At 38.1% G+C, this 12,887-nt stretch overlaps 3 protein-coding genes across 4 annotated transcripts; 1 reads left to right on the forward strand and 2 right to left on the reverse strand.

Moving 5' to 3' along the window:
• Positions 1-623: 623 nt before the first annotated feature.
• On the reverse strand, positions 624-7,447 carry LOC109012012 (serine/threonine-protein phosphatase PP1 isozyme 4-like). Its single transcript, XM_035683160.1, has 7 exons — positions 7,291-7,447; positions 6,699-7,126; positions 6,056-6,552; positions 5,592-5,836; positions 2,148-2,707; positions 1,827-2,051; positions 624-988 (listed from the first exon to the last, which is right to left on the reverse strand). The coding sequence occupies exons 4-6, from the start codon at positions 5,791-5,793 to the stop codon at positions 1,863-1,865; spliced, it is 951 nt and encodes a 316-aa protein (XP_035539053.1). The 5' UTR covers positions 5,794-5,836; positions 6,056-6,552; positions 6,699-7,126; positions 7,291-7,447; the 3' UTR covers positions 624-988; positions 1,827-1,862.
• On the forward strand, positions 2,955-4,885 carry LOC109012013. The gene is made up of 2 exons (XM_035683161.1): positions 2,955-4,411; positions 4,591-4,885. The coding sequence occupies exons 1-2, from the start codon at positions 3,890-3,892 to the stop codon at positions 4,627-4,629; spliced, it is 561 nt and encodes a 186-aa protein (XP_035539054.1). The 5' UTR covers positions 2,955-3,889; the 3' UTR covers positions 4,630-4,885.
• A 1,141-nt stretch (positions 7,448-8,588) lies between the features above and the next one.
• LOC109012011 (serine/threonine-protein phosphatase PP1 isozyme 4-like) lies at positions 8,589-12,683 on the reverse strand. Of its 2 annotated transcripts, XM_018993436.2 has the most exons (4): positions 12,263-12,683; positions 10,761-11,320; positions 10,437-10,661; positions 8,589-9,001 (listed from the first exon to the last, which is right to left on the reverse strand). In XM_018993436.2, exons 1-3 carry the CDS (start codon positions 12,462-12,464, stop codon positions 10,473-10,475), a joined length of 951 nt encoding a protein of 316 aa, XP_018848981.1. In that variant the 5' UTR covers positions 12,465-12,683; the 3' UTR covers positions 8,589-9,001; positions 10,437-10,472. The 2 variants fall into 2 exon arrangements, with proteins under 2 accessions (XP_018848981.1, XP_035539055.1); XM_035683162.1 differs by lacking the exon at positions 8,589-9,001 and having other exon boundaries at positions 10,145-10,661; positions 12,263-12,680.
• Positions 12,684-12,887: the final 204 nt, after the last annotated feature.

Raw genomic sequence — 12,887 nt, forward strand, 5'->3', positions numbered from 1 at the left:
TATGGTGTGACCTAAAATGTAACGCTATCATTAAGAATATGGAAACACGTATCTAAATAACAGAAAGGGATAAAGATAGATAGCCCTCTACACACCGTACGAAGTTCACATCTCCCCTGCAGAAAGCTAGAAGATTGGATAAACTGCCAACGGGCAGGAAAATATCAAAATATGCTACTTTCCCAGCCAAATTTATGTACTGCTGGGTTTAAGAACATGTTTTGTCCGAATTAATTTGAAGAGACAGACAATATTTGAACGAACTCTTAAGGTATTTAATGTTGCCTGAAGAGAGTGTCGAGCCCATGTGAAACAGTCATGCTGCATCTCTACAAATTACACCATTAAATTTGGATAAACAATTGATTAGAATCTTTATCTCTCATCGTTCTAAAATCCAATGCTTAAGTAGCAGTGATTAAAAAAAACAATTACCCAAACTGTCAAGATTTTTTCACAAGACACATCCAGCAACTTCTTTACTGGATATAGGCTCGCTCGAATGGTCAAAACCTCCTTCCGCAGCTTCCAGCCATTATCACTTCAACAAATTATGAAAAACAATAATAAAAAGTGCCACCGCCACCACTTACCAGCTTTTAGAATCAAAAGTAGCCAAACTCAATGAGAAACAGCTCACGAACAGTTCAATCAATTAAAGTTATAGCTACTGTTACGGAAGATTTGAGGTCTCAATTTGGGCCATTCTGTTGCCCACAATGGAAAGCACGACTATAATCATTAATCACCCAACGAAATATATTTACAGTGTCACAGATGAAGTGCTACACAGAAAGTTACATCAGCAAATAATAATTTTTGCGCTGTGCTCTCCACACTACTTGTCCTAATACCCGAGTTTCCTCCTCCCCACTCAAGATTCATTATGGCATAAAGCATAGTACTTGCATCTTCAAGAATAGAGAGGGAAGTTATGAAACTTGCAATCTTTGTTTCACCAACTCCCAATGTGAAGAGGGAAACACATCTGCCAGTAATTGAGATATATGAAGTTCTGTGATGATGTAATGCTGGATCTTTACTCAGTAAAGGTAAAGAGAAGCTAAGGAATGGGAAACAAGCCATGTATTTTGAATAAAATCACAGACTACAATACATAAACTAAACTTATAAGAAATCCTTAAGACTCTTGCAACGATAAGATTATTAATGTCACAATCGTACACACGTTTGACCATCAACATTATGCTTCAAGAGAACGTCAGCTTTTGAAAGGTATTCATTCAAGTAAGCTTAGGTTTAAAAGTTCAACAATGCTATGTCATACACGCTAATATTGTATCATGGGCAAAAATATAAGTCACCCAACTCATCTTGTCCAGCCAAGAAATTTCACTTTCTAACAAAGTAATAAATTTGAGCACCCTGGATAGTTTAGACTTAAATTGAGATTAGGAAAACTTTGAAATTGAACAGAAACAAGCAATACACATTGGATGACAAAAAACTTTGCTAATTTTTTTTTTTACAAAATCACACTTTAAAAAGTTATCCTACCGTAGTATCTCAGTGAGGTTCCAACTCAAATGCATGTTCAATGTTTGTGTCAAGGCTTTCGAACAAGGTGAAAACAATATGTAAGACAATAAATTTAAACTAAGCACTTCATCTAAAGGAAAAGTTACAATGTTCTTGAACAACAGCCCCCTTCCTAATGTCCCCAACCCAGCAAGGGAAAGAACAAAAAATGATAGAAAAATTTTGACAGATACCACGTACTTGTATGCCTGTGGGCGTGCACAGAACCACCACCAAGACACAATATTAGTAGCAAGACAAGTAAAGGGAGCACAAAATCAGCTGACCTTGGTTCAGACGAGAGAGCAGTTATACAGCTACCATCACATTTTGTTTGACATCATGAACTTGGCCTTTTTCTCTGCTGGCTTAAGAATCTGGAAAGAGCACAGCAAGTCTTCATCTACACTCATCATTGCACCAGCGTTATCAAATTCACCACAGTAATTGGGGGCTGAAAATATCGTAACAAGCTGCCTGTTGGCAAAGAATTCATATCCATCCTCCACCACCTATACAAATATTTATTCCAGTGTCCAGAATGAATAGAACCGGAGAGTAACAATAGAGTGAACTTATAAGAAAAAATTAAAAGCAAAGACAGAGACCTGATGGGCACGACAGATGAGGTCCAAATCATGCTTCTCTAAGAATTCCGCCACCTTATCAGGACCAAAGGTGTGTGACACTCCTCTGTCATTCATTCCCCATCCTTTAACATCTCTACCAGGATCTGACCAAAGCAAATCGCAAAGCAAGCCAGACTCCGGTATGGCAGTAGGACGAGTTAAATTTCGAATCTGATCCAAGTTTGTCAGATCAGGGGAAAGACCACCGTGCATGCACAATATTTTGTCATCTATAAGAGCTGCCACCGGAAGGCAGTTAAAAGAGTCTGTAAAGGCCTTCCATAGTCTAACATTGAATCGCCGCTTACATTCGTCATAAAATCCATATATCCGGTTAATAGAAGCACATTCATGATTTCCTCTTAGAAGAAAGAAGTTCTCTGGATATTTAATCTTATAGGCAAGCAAAAGGCATATTGTTTCTAAGCTCTGCTTTCCACGATCCACATAGTCCCCCAAAAATAAATAATTGGCATGAGGAGGAAATCCTCCATATTCAAAAAGCCTTAATAAATCACTGTATTGTCCATGGATATCACCTGAAAATAGAAAGGAAAAATGTCAAGGTCAGAAAATTCAAATCCAAGAATGCTAAATGTGTAATTGCCCCGAGCATGAGTTGGACAGCACAAATTAGCCCTTGGTACACCAGGAAATTGTTTGTTAGTAACGTAAATCATAGCTTGAAACCTGCTCAACTCATTCAAAACTAAAATGAGTTGAATTCTGATAAAGGAATCACCGATAAAAATTAAAAATCTGATAAAGGAATCATCTTGCCCTGAGCCTCACCAAGACATAAAGAGATTATTCTCACAAATCGTCACTCCATAAACACCTAGGTCACTGTTTACCATGGTTCCATCAGAATCACGTTTATCCATTGGCTAACATGTCGATAGAACATATTATTTTCACATTTACTTCAAGCCCACATTTATCGGCCATGAAAAAGTGCAGAGAGTAGGATGTCAATTCATGTTGCAAGGAATAACAGCAGTACTGCTTTTGAATTTCGAAACTAAGGGCCTGTTTGGGTGCTCAGGTGATCTTAGATCATCTGAGATAGTTTTGTACAGATGGATACACTCTCCATCCAAACCCACACAATTTATTTCATTTGAAATAACCTCACTTTTTTCATCTTAACTCAGCACTGTTCATTGATGGCACTTTTATTATTATTCCATCTCAACTCAGCACTGTTCGTCGCTGCCTTTGATGTATCTTGGTCTCCCCCCTGGTGCCTCTCATAAAGCTGTCTCGATTTGGGAAGGAGTGATTGAGAAGATTGAGAGGAGATTAGCCAGCTGCAAAAAATTATATTTGTCTAAAGGGGGTAGAATCACTTTAATCAAGAGTATGCTGAGCAATCTTCCAACATATTTCCTTTCTCTCTTCCCTTTATTGGCTGGGGTTTCTTTGAATTTTTTTTTTGATAAGTTATCGATAATATTATTAATGGAGATAGGCAAAACCTGAGTACACAAGATGGTATACAAGAGATCAAACCTATCTAGATCAAAGTAATAGAAGCAATTAATCTATAGGAATTTCTTGTGGGGAGATAAAGAGGAGGAAAAGAAATTTCATTTGATGAGTTGGGATAAGGTTTGTCAACCAATTTCAAAGGGGGGATTGGGTTTGCGTAACTTGAGGCTTTTTAATAAAGCTCTTTGTGGGAAATGATTATGGAGATACCATTTTGAAAGAGATGCTTTATGGCAACATGTGATAGAAACAAATACGGGCATATGTGGGGTAGTTGGTGTTCAAATGAAGTAAAAGGAGATTCTGGGATGGGATTATGGAAGTCTGTTCGTATGGGCTGGGGGGAGTTTGTTAAACATGTCAAATACAAGGTGGGGGATGGTTCAAGAATTCTTTTTTGGCATGATTATTGGTGTGGAGAGTTAACACCCAAGAATGATTTTCCTTCCTTATTTCAGATTGCAAGGCTTCAAGATGCATCTGTGGCTGATTCCCTCTCTTTTCTGAGTAATAGCATGCACTGGTCTGTTGACTTTGTGAGAAATGTAAATGATTGGGAAGTCACTGTAATTTCAGATTTTCTCCGCAGATTATACGAGCTGAAGATTGTACAAGGAAGTGTAGACAGTTTGTCGTGGATTCATGAACGAAATTCCAGATTCTCAGTCCATTCCTACTACCATGTATTAACCTGCCAAGGTGTATGCGATTTCCCCTGGAAAAGTATTTGGAAAGTTAAAGTGACAAATAAGGTAGCTTTCTTCTGCTGGTTTGTGTCTCATGATAAAATTCTGACTATAGAAAATCTAAGGAAGCATGGCATTTGTATTGTTGATTGGTGTTATATGTGCAACAAAGATAGCGAATCGGTTATTCACTTGTTTCTCCATTGTGAGGTGGCTAAAAGTTTGTGGAATGTCATTTTTGGAAGGCTGGGTATTTCTTGGGTGATGCCAAAGCAGGTTGTTAATTTAATTGCTGGCTGGAAGTAACCTGGGCAGAGTCTATCCATTACAGCAACTTGGAAAATGATCCCTTCGTGTTTGATGTGGTGTCTTTGGCTAGAAAGGAACGGGAGATGTTTTGAAGACAAAGAACGATCGATGGAAGAATTTAGGGAATTTTTCTTTAAAACTCTACGTCTATTTAAGGCCATTGTAATGAAAGGTGATGAATTGTTGGAGTTTTTCTAGTTTTTTCTTTCCTTTTATTCGCTGTATGAGGTATTTTCTCTTGTATATTCCCTGTGTACTTGGATTATGCCTATTTATGGTAATAAATATCTTATTAATTATAAAAAATAAAAACAAAAACAAACCAATAGTTGATGGGGCTCACTACTTTTTCAATTTTCCATAAAAATGTTGATTATATCTCAACCTACTTCATACATCCAAACACATCTGAATGGGACCCACAAACCCACTCAAACATCTTAACTCACTACTATTTACATATAAACTCAAATCATCTGAGATACTCTTAGCATCCAAACGGAACCTTTGGCAGTACCGACAACACAAAGGGTAAATTCATGACAATTCAGAACAGATTGGCAGCAGCAACAGGTCAAAATCCATTCAAAGCCTAGAAACACGTTTTTCTTTCTCTAAAATGTAGCAGGCCACAGGTACTACTCTGCCGTAGTTTGCGCTCAATTTTATTTACTCCTAAAATTGAATAACTAGTCTAAAAGACTGCATCATATATACCTTCAAACGCTCTCAATATCCAATGTTCAAACAATCTTCCCCAAGAGCAACTATCTTCCAACCATGTGAAGAAAGCACACCAGAGGTAAATAAAAAAGAAAAATAAAAGAATAACCACATTAAAACCATCTAATCTAGAAGCTTCCACGGATTTATGCCGAATAGAAAAGAAACTGAATAAATTTTTAAAAAATACAAACAAAATACAGGCAATGCGCACCGCAAATCTTGATGGGGGCTTGTAGTTCTAGAAGATTGGGCTGTCGAATAAAGATATCTTTAGAAGCAACACAGAGTTGCTTGATCTCCGTCTCTGAGAGCTGGACCTGCTTGCCGGGCTTCGCAGAACGAACCTCCGTCAGCCGTCTGATTATGTCGTCCAGGACGGGAGGGTCAATTAATACAGGACCTTGTGACGCCATTGAGTACAGATCGTCTCCCCTGTGATCGGCTTCCACTTAAAACCTAGAGATGAGGGAAATGGAAGGTTATGGCGTATGTATTATTGGTCTATCAGCAGTGCTACATGCAACCGACCCACGAAACCGTGGGGGAACCGTGGCTGACGTGGCCATTATATTAAAAAAAAAACAAAAAAACAAAACAGAATGGAGGGAAAGTTGAGATTTCAGATTTTAGAAGTTCGCTTCCGGGTCTGGACTCATTGCATAGAGGAACCAATACCTGCAAGGGTATGGGATGTGCTCTTTTTGCCGGCCTTTGCAGCAACTCAATCCCGGTAGGTGCAACACTGACTCTGGATAAAGAACTACTGTTTCCAAACCTACTGCTGCTCCCTGCCATTGAAGAACCAGTCACAACGCCCTGGAACAATCCCGATGCAATCATGCCTCCCATGTTTCTCTCCTGCTCCAGGACCATGCTACTGTGAGTAGCACAAAGACCACTCTTACCCCTTGCAAATTTCTCACATTTCCCCTCTCCCCAAGTGCATCGCTTGCCCCCGCCGTGGGCCTTGCAGAAATATGTACTCCCTTAAACTATAGGCACTCTTCCCACTTGCAGAAATCTATAGGCACTCTTCCCACACTTCTCAAACTTGCACCGCTTCCCTCCTCCATGCTTGACACAACAATCAGTGCGGCCACGTACACTCTTTGTGCAGCCTGGCAGTGCACATCTCTTTCCACCACCATGGGCAACACAAAACTTAGAAATACCTGCTTTATTACACGTTGCGCAGACAATAAGAGCAACAAAATTATGACAGTGATCAAAGTGCCCATTCTAGAATAAATAAATAAACAAAGCAACTTTAGTTACAAATGACTAAGAACACACGGCAAGCACATGTGATAACTTTTACCAATTCCTAGCTCCGTGCATGTGTTAACAGTTGATGTTCCTCAATAATTGAACCCCTCGAAATACTCTGCAATACCAACATCAGTGATGAAGGCAGCTCATCTTGCACTTCGGCATCTTCCTTTGTATCCATTTTTAAACACCTTCAAAGACCATCAATCCATTGCAATAGACAATCCAAAGACCAGCATAACACTAACATCAGTTCATCAAACTTTACTGATTCCACGAGATATCGACCTAATTAAGCAGACCCAGATGAGAAAAAACACCAAATCTCACATGGGTACGCTTTATTTCTTTGTGATCGTCAACTCAATGACTACCCAAATCCAGAAAATATTCGGAAACGCTCAAGATATCTAGAAAGTCGTCACTTTGACACGGGACATATGTGTACTCAAACTAGTTGATGCAGGTAGTCGAAAGCTGGTTAGCACAAAAACAAAAACAGGGGAAGTTTCAATACAAACACAATAATACATACATTAACAGAGAAAACAAACTTGTGAAACTAAGTTCTCTGTTTTATTCGATTGCTCGTGGCTTGAAGGGGGGAAAATAAGGCTTCGTGGGTTGAAGAGGAAACATACTTATGAAACTTGAGGAGACGAAATCAGATCTTGAGGAGGAAACTTGAGGAGGAAGGAGGAAGAGGGAAACTCGTCAGACGAGACGAAACTCAGAGGATTTTGCGAAGATGGAGATGGAGAAGGGTAGATGGAGAAAGATAAGAGGAGAAGCAAGCAAAGTGGACGGGAGAAGGGGAAAAGGGAGAAGGAGATAACTGGCGAAGTGTCTTCGAGGAATGCATATCTCAAATGAAACGTTCCGTTTCATTAAGCCACCTGGGACACGGTTACACGACGGTTATCCAAGTCGGTTGTATTCAGCATTTTCGATTGGCCTATAGCCTCGTTCTTTTTTTTTATCTTTTTTTTTTTTATTACTTCTGATCTATTGGGTAAGCCTGGTCTCTACTTTCTGGCTACATATAAAAAAAGAAAAAGAAAATGGATAGTGTTACTGTGCCACTCAAATTTTCAGTTTGCAATTAGTAATGACATATCAAACAAGTGTATGGACAACGTATTTTGTTAATAAAATAACAAGATTGGGATGAAATGATGATTTTGATGTGTGGGTATTACCTCTGTGAGACATCTTCGAAACTTTTTAAACTTCAAAAACCAACTCAAAAAAGTTCATATTCTAAGAACTTATACCATAATCTTCTTCTCTCTTTTTGTGAGGAGATAATTTTTTGACTTTATATATTTATCTAAAATTTGATTAAAAATATAATCCAAACTAAAATTTTAAACCAAAAGATAGAGACGGTTGCAATTCAACGGAGGCATCTGTAGTCTGTACCCTATTATTAGTAGTAGTATATAGAACTAACAGAGTTATTAAATGGCGCCATGTTTTATCAACTACAAAAATAATAATAATAATAAAGCTACTCCTATCCAATTTTTTCATTTACCTTTCGTTGTTGAGGCCGACAGTATATGAAAAAACAGTTTTTTAATGTTAAGTTGTGATAGAGTTATGAAATAGTAGATCATCAAATCTGGGTTTCGGGAATTGTGGTGATAGGCTGCCTCTGATCCAGTTTAAAAAAAAGCCCAGGCCCAAAATGTTTTTACATGTTTTTGGGATTTGAAAAGGAATAGGCTTCGTGGGTTGATAGGTAAATAAATAGAATTTGCATTGCACACCACCTTCTTGATCCTCTGGATATCAACAGAATTTTTGAGAAATTAAATAAATAAATTGTCAAAACCTCATGCGAAGCAATCAGCCCATTAATTTATGATCACTTGAACCAATTTTGAAACACAATAATAATAATAAGCTGCCACCGATTGATAAAATGTACCAACTCTTAAAATCAAAATCAGCCTAAATTCATGGAGACAAACTGTCAAACAGCTCACGTACAAGCATTTCAATCAATATAAGTTATAACAATAGTTACGGAAGATTTCAGGTCTAATAGAGGCCATTATGTTGCCCGCAATGGAAAGCACAACTATGAATCACCCAACCAACCAAATATATGTACACATGCAGTGTGTCACAGATGAAGTGGTACAGAGAAAGTATGAGCAAATAATAATTTTCTGCGTTGTGCCCTCCACTCTATTTGTCCTATAAGACCTGATTTCCTCCACCCACTCAAAATATTCACTATCGCAGAAAGCATAGCACTTAAATCTCCTAGAGTTGTGAGGGAAGTTATGAAACTTTCAATCTTCGTTTCACCAACTCCCCAAGTCATCAAGAGGGAAAAGACATCTGCATGATAAAATAAACACATAAACAAAGGAGAAGGGTCATGCCAGTAATTGAGATACATGAGGTTCTGTGATGATTGAATGCTGAACCTTTATTCAGTAAAGGTAAAGGAATGAGTAACAAACCATGTATTTGGAATAGGCATCAACAAATCACAGACTATAATAAGTAAACATATAAGAAATCCTAACGACTGTTTGCAATGACGAATGGTTGATGTCATGATAGCACAAATGTTCAATATCAACATTATACTTCATGGGACTTCAACTTTTGAAATGTATTCAATCAAGACAGACTAAGCTTACAAGTTTAAGAACAGTATTCGTCATACACGCTAACATTGTGTTTAGATGAGTGGCTGTGAATTGACATTTATTCAAACTTGTAACTTTGTGGTTTTTGACAATCATTTCTTTATCTGGATTAACAAGAGTTTTTACTACAAGAAATCAAACAAAATAAAATTCTTTAAAATGTTAAAGCTAGAATTTTCAGGCATTTAAATTTCATGGGAAATTATCATATACAAAATAAGACAAACGTTGAACTCCCGTACATCATGCCATTAACCTTAACAAAGCTTAAGCCATCACTATTGTTGCCACAGCCACCGTAACCAGTACCAACATCATGGAAATATGCCACTGCTGTTGTTTTTACTATTATAATATTCTTTGTATTTTTAAATTACTCGTCCATGGAAATTTTCATCAATTCGAATCCTGACATCTTGAAAATTCTAGAACTCTTTAAGAACTTCATCTAAAGGTTTTAAACACAACCTGTCATTTTTTTTTTTTTTTGGGGAGAGAGAGAGAGAGAGAGCCCAGCATAAACAAAGTACATTATTTTTTTTTTATAAGTATAAACAAAGTACATTATATGGTATTCTGAGCAAAAAATGTCACCCCAATTCATCTTGTCCAGACTAGAAATTTCACTTTCCAACAAGAAACTAAATTTGAGTATCCATGATTAATCTAGACTTAAATTAAGATGAGGAAAAACTTTGAATGTGAACAGAAACAAGGAATAAACATTTGGTGATAATGATGTTCTCTCAAAAATATCTTCGGATAAAATCAAACCTGGAAAAGAACTCCTACCATAGAATCTCAATGAGGTCCCAACTCAAATGGATATTCAATGTTTGTTTCAAGGCTTTGAATAATGTGAAAATAATACATAAGAAAACTAAGTTAAACAAAGCACTCTTATCTAAGATGAATAATTACATAAATCTTGAACAATAGCCCCATTTCCAATTTCCCCAACCCTGCAAGGAAAAGAATAAAAAAATGACAGAGAAACAGTCACACATACTTCCATACACCCATTTACTCGGAGAGTTCTGCCAGTGGGTGCGCACACAACCACCACCAAGACACATATTATTACCAAAACAACTGAACGGAGCACAAAATCAGCTGACCTTGGGTGAGACGGGAGAGAAATTATACAGCTACCATCACATTTTGTTTGACATCAAGAACTTGGCTTTTTTCTCTGCTGGCTTAAGAATCTGGAAGGAGCACAGCAAGTCTTCATCTACACTCATCATTGCGCCAGCATTATCAAATTCACCACAGTAATTGGGGGCTGAAAATATCGTAACAAGCTGCCTGTTGGCAAAGAATTCATATCCATCCTCCACCACCTATACAACAGTATTGATTCAAGCGTACAGAAATAATAGAATTGGAGAGTAACAATAGAGTGAAGTTACAAGCAAAAATTAAAAGCAAAGACAAAAGACCTGATGGGCACGACAGATAAGGTCCAAATCCTGCTTCTCTAAGAATTCCGCCACCTTATCAGGGCCAAAGGTGTGTGACACTCCTCTGTCATTCATTCCCCATCCTTTAACATCTCTACCAGGATCTGACCAAAGCAAATCGCAAAGCAAGCCAGACTCCGGTATGGCAGTAGGACGAGTTAAATTTCTAATTTGATCCAAGTTTGTCAGATCAGGGGAAAGACCACCATGCATGCACATTATTTTGTCATCTATAAGAGCTGCCACGGGAAGGCAGTTAAAAGAGTCTGTAAAGGCCTTCCATAGTCTAACATTGAATCGCCGCTTACATTCATCATAAAATCCATATATCCGGTTAATAGAAGCACATTCATGATTTCCTCTTAGAAGAAAGAAGTTCTCTGGATATTTAATCTTATAGGCAAGCAAAAGGCATATTGTTTCTAAGCTCTGCTTTCCACGATCCACATAGTCCCCCAAAAATAGGTAATTGGCATGAGGAGGAAATCCCCCATATTCAAATAGCCTTAATAAGTCACTGTATTGGCCGTGAATATCACCTGAAAATAGAAAGGAAAAACTATCAAGGTCAGACAAGTCAAATTAAAGAACGCTAAATGAATAATAGTGATTGCCCTGAGCATGGGCTGAACTGGACAAATTAGCCCTTAGTACGCCTGGAAATTGTAAATTGTAAATTGTTTGTTTGTTTGTAATGTAAATCATAGTTCAAAACCTGCTCAACTCGCTCAAAACTAAAATGAGTTATATTCTGATAAAGGAATCTTCTTGCCCTGAGCCTCCTAATGTTGTAAACCAAGACATACAAGGATAATCCTCACTAATTGCTACTCCATAAGCACCTAAGTCACTGCTTACCATGGCTCCATCAGAAACCCGTTAATCCATTGGCTAAGGTGTTGATAGAACATGAGCTCGAACAGGATATTGGGTATTTCCTCTTTATTTTCTCACATTTACATCTAGCCCACATTTATCAGCCATCAAAAAGTGCATAGAAAGATGTCCACTCATGTTGCAACGAATAACAGCAGTACCAACAATAGCGGTACTGCTGTTTATTTTCTCTGAATTTCGAAAATAAACAGCAGTACCGACAACACAAAGGGTAAATTCATGACAATTCAGAACTTATTGGCAGCACCAACAGGTCAAAATCCATTCAAAGCCTAGAAACACATCTTTCTTTCTCTAAAATGTAGCAGGCCACAGCTACCACTCTGCCATATCTTGCGCTCAATTTTCTTCACTCCTAAAATTGAATAACTAGTCTCAATCACAGCATCGTATATACGTTCAAATGCTCTCAATGTCCTATTTCAAACAATCTTCCCCACAAGCAACTATCTTCCAACCGTGTGAAGAAAGCACACCAGGGTAAAAAAGAATAGCCGCATGAAAACCATATCACTTGATTCCTAGCGAGGAAAAGGAAACTGGGAAAATTCCTAAAAGGCAAACAAAATACAAACAATGCGCACCGCAAATCTTGATGGGGGCTTGGAGTTCGAGAAGATTGGGCTGTCGCATAAAGATGTCTTTGGAAGCAACACAGAGTTGCTTGATCTCCGTCTCTGAGAGCTGGACCTGCTTGCCGGGCCTCGCCAATCGGACCTCCGTCAGCCGTCTGATTATGTCGTCCAGTAAGGCCGGGTCGATTAATCCCTGCCCTTGCGAAGCCATTGAATATAGATCCTCGACCCTTTGAACGGCTTCCACTTAATACCTAGGGATGAGGGAAAGGGTGAATTATAGCCTGTGTATTATTGGTCTATGGGTTCATTTATTTTTCGATGGTTCTGGTCTATTCGGCAAGGTGGTCAACTTTCTCACTACATATAAAAAAAGGGCAAACAGTATTCTCTCGGGAAAGAAGAATGGGAAAAGGAGAGAAAATAATATTAACTAGATTTACTTTTCTCTTTTGAGTGGGATAAAGAGAAGAAAGCGTCAAAACAGTGTCGGTGGAGACGGCTGGAACTCCTATGGCTATGTGGCGGAGGCGTCTATACTCTATTATTATTTGCTTTTATAATATCAAATGCTTTATTCACAATGAAAATGTATACATACAGACACAGATAACACATTACATCTCAGCATCCA

This window comes from Juglans regia, chromosome 12, assembly GCF_001411555.2.
Source record: "Juglans regia cultivar Chandler chromosome 12, Walnut 2.0, whole genome shotgun sequence".
Lineage (NCBI taxonomy): Eukaryota > Viridiplantae > Streptophyta > Magnoliopsida > Fagales > Juglandaceae > Juglans > Juglans regia.

What these genes read in the sequence shown, in the direction of transcription:
- LOC109012013 (XM_035683161.1), top strand. Translation starts at nt 3,890, where the DNA reads ATGGCAACATGTGATAGAAACAAATACGGGCATATGTGGGGTAGTTGG. An exon ending in AAGTTAAAGTGACAAATAAG is followed by an intron (nt 4,412 to 4,590) that starts GTAGCTTTCTTC and finishes CATTTTTGGAAG; the next exon opens with GCTGGGTATTTCTTGGGTGA.
- LOC109012012 (XM_035683160.1), bottom strand. Translation starts at nt 5,793, where the DNA reads ATGGCGTCACAAGGTCCTGTATTAATTGACCCTCCCGTCCTGGACGAC. An exon ending in AGCCCCCATCAAGATTTGCG is followed by an intron (nt 2,708 to 5,591) that starts GTGCGCATTGCC and finishes TTCTATTTTCAG; the next exon opens with GTGATATCCATGGACAATAC. An exon ending in TCATCTGTCGTGCCCATCAG is followed by an intron (nt 2,052 to 2,147) that starts GTCTCTGTCTTT and finishes ATATTTGTATAG; the next exon opens with GTGGTGGAGGATGGATATGA.
- LOC109012011 (XM_018993436.2), bottom strand. Translation starts at nt 12,464, where the DNA reads ATGGCTTCGCAAGGGCAGGGATTAATCGACCCGGCCTTACTGGACGAC. An exon ending in AGCCCCCATCAAGATTTGCG is followed by an intron (nt 11,321 to 12,262) that starts GTGCGCATTGTT and finishes TTCTATTTTCAG; the next exon opens with GTGATATTCACGGCCAATAC. An exon ending in TTATCTGTCGTGCCCATCAG is followed by an intron (nt 10,662 to 10,760) that starts GTCTTTTGTCTT and finishes ACTGTTGTATAG; the next exon opens with GTGGTGGAGGATGGATATGA.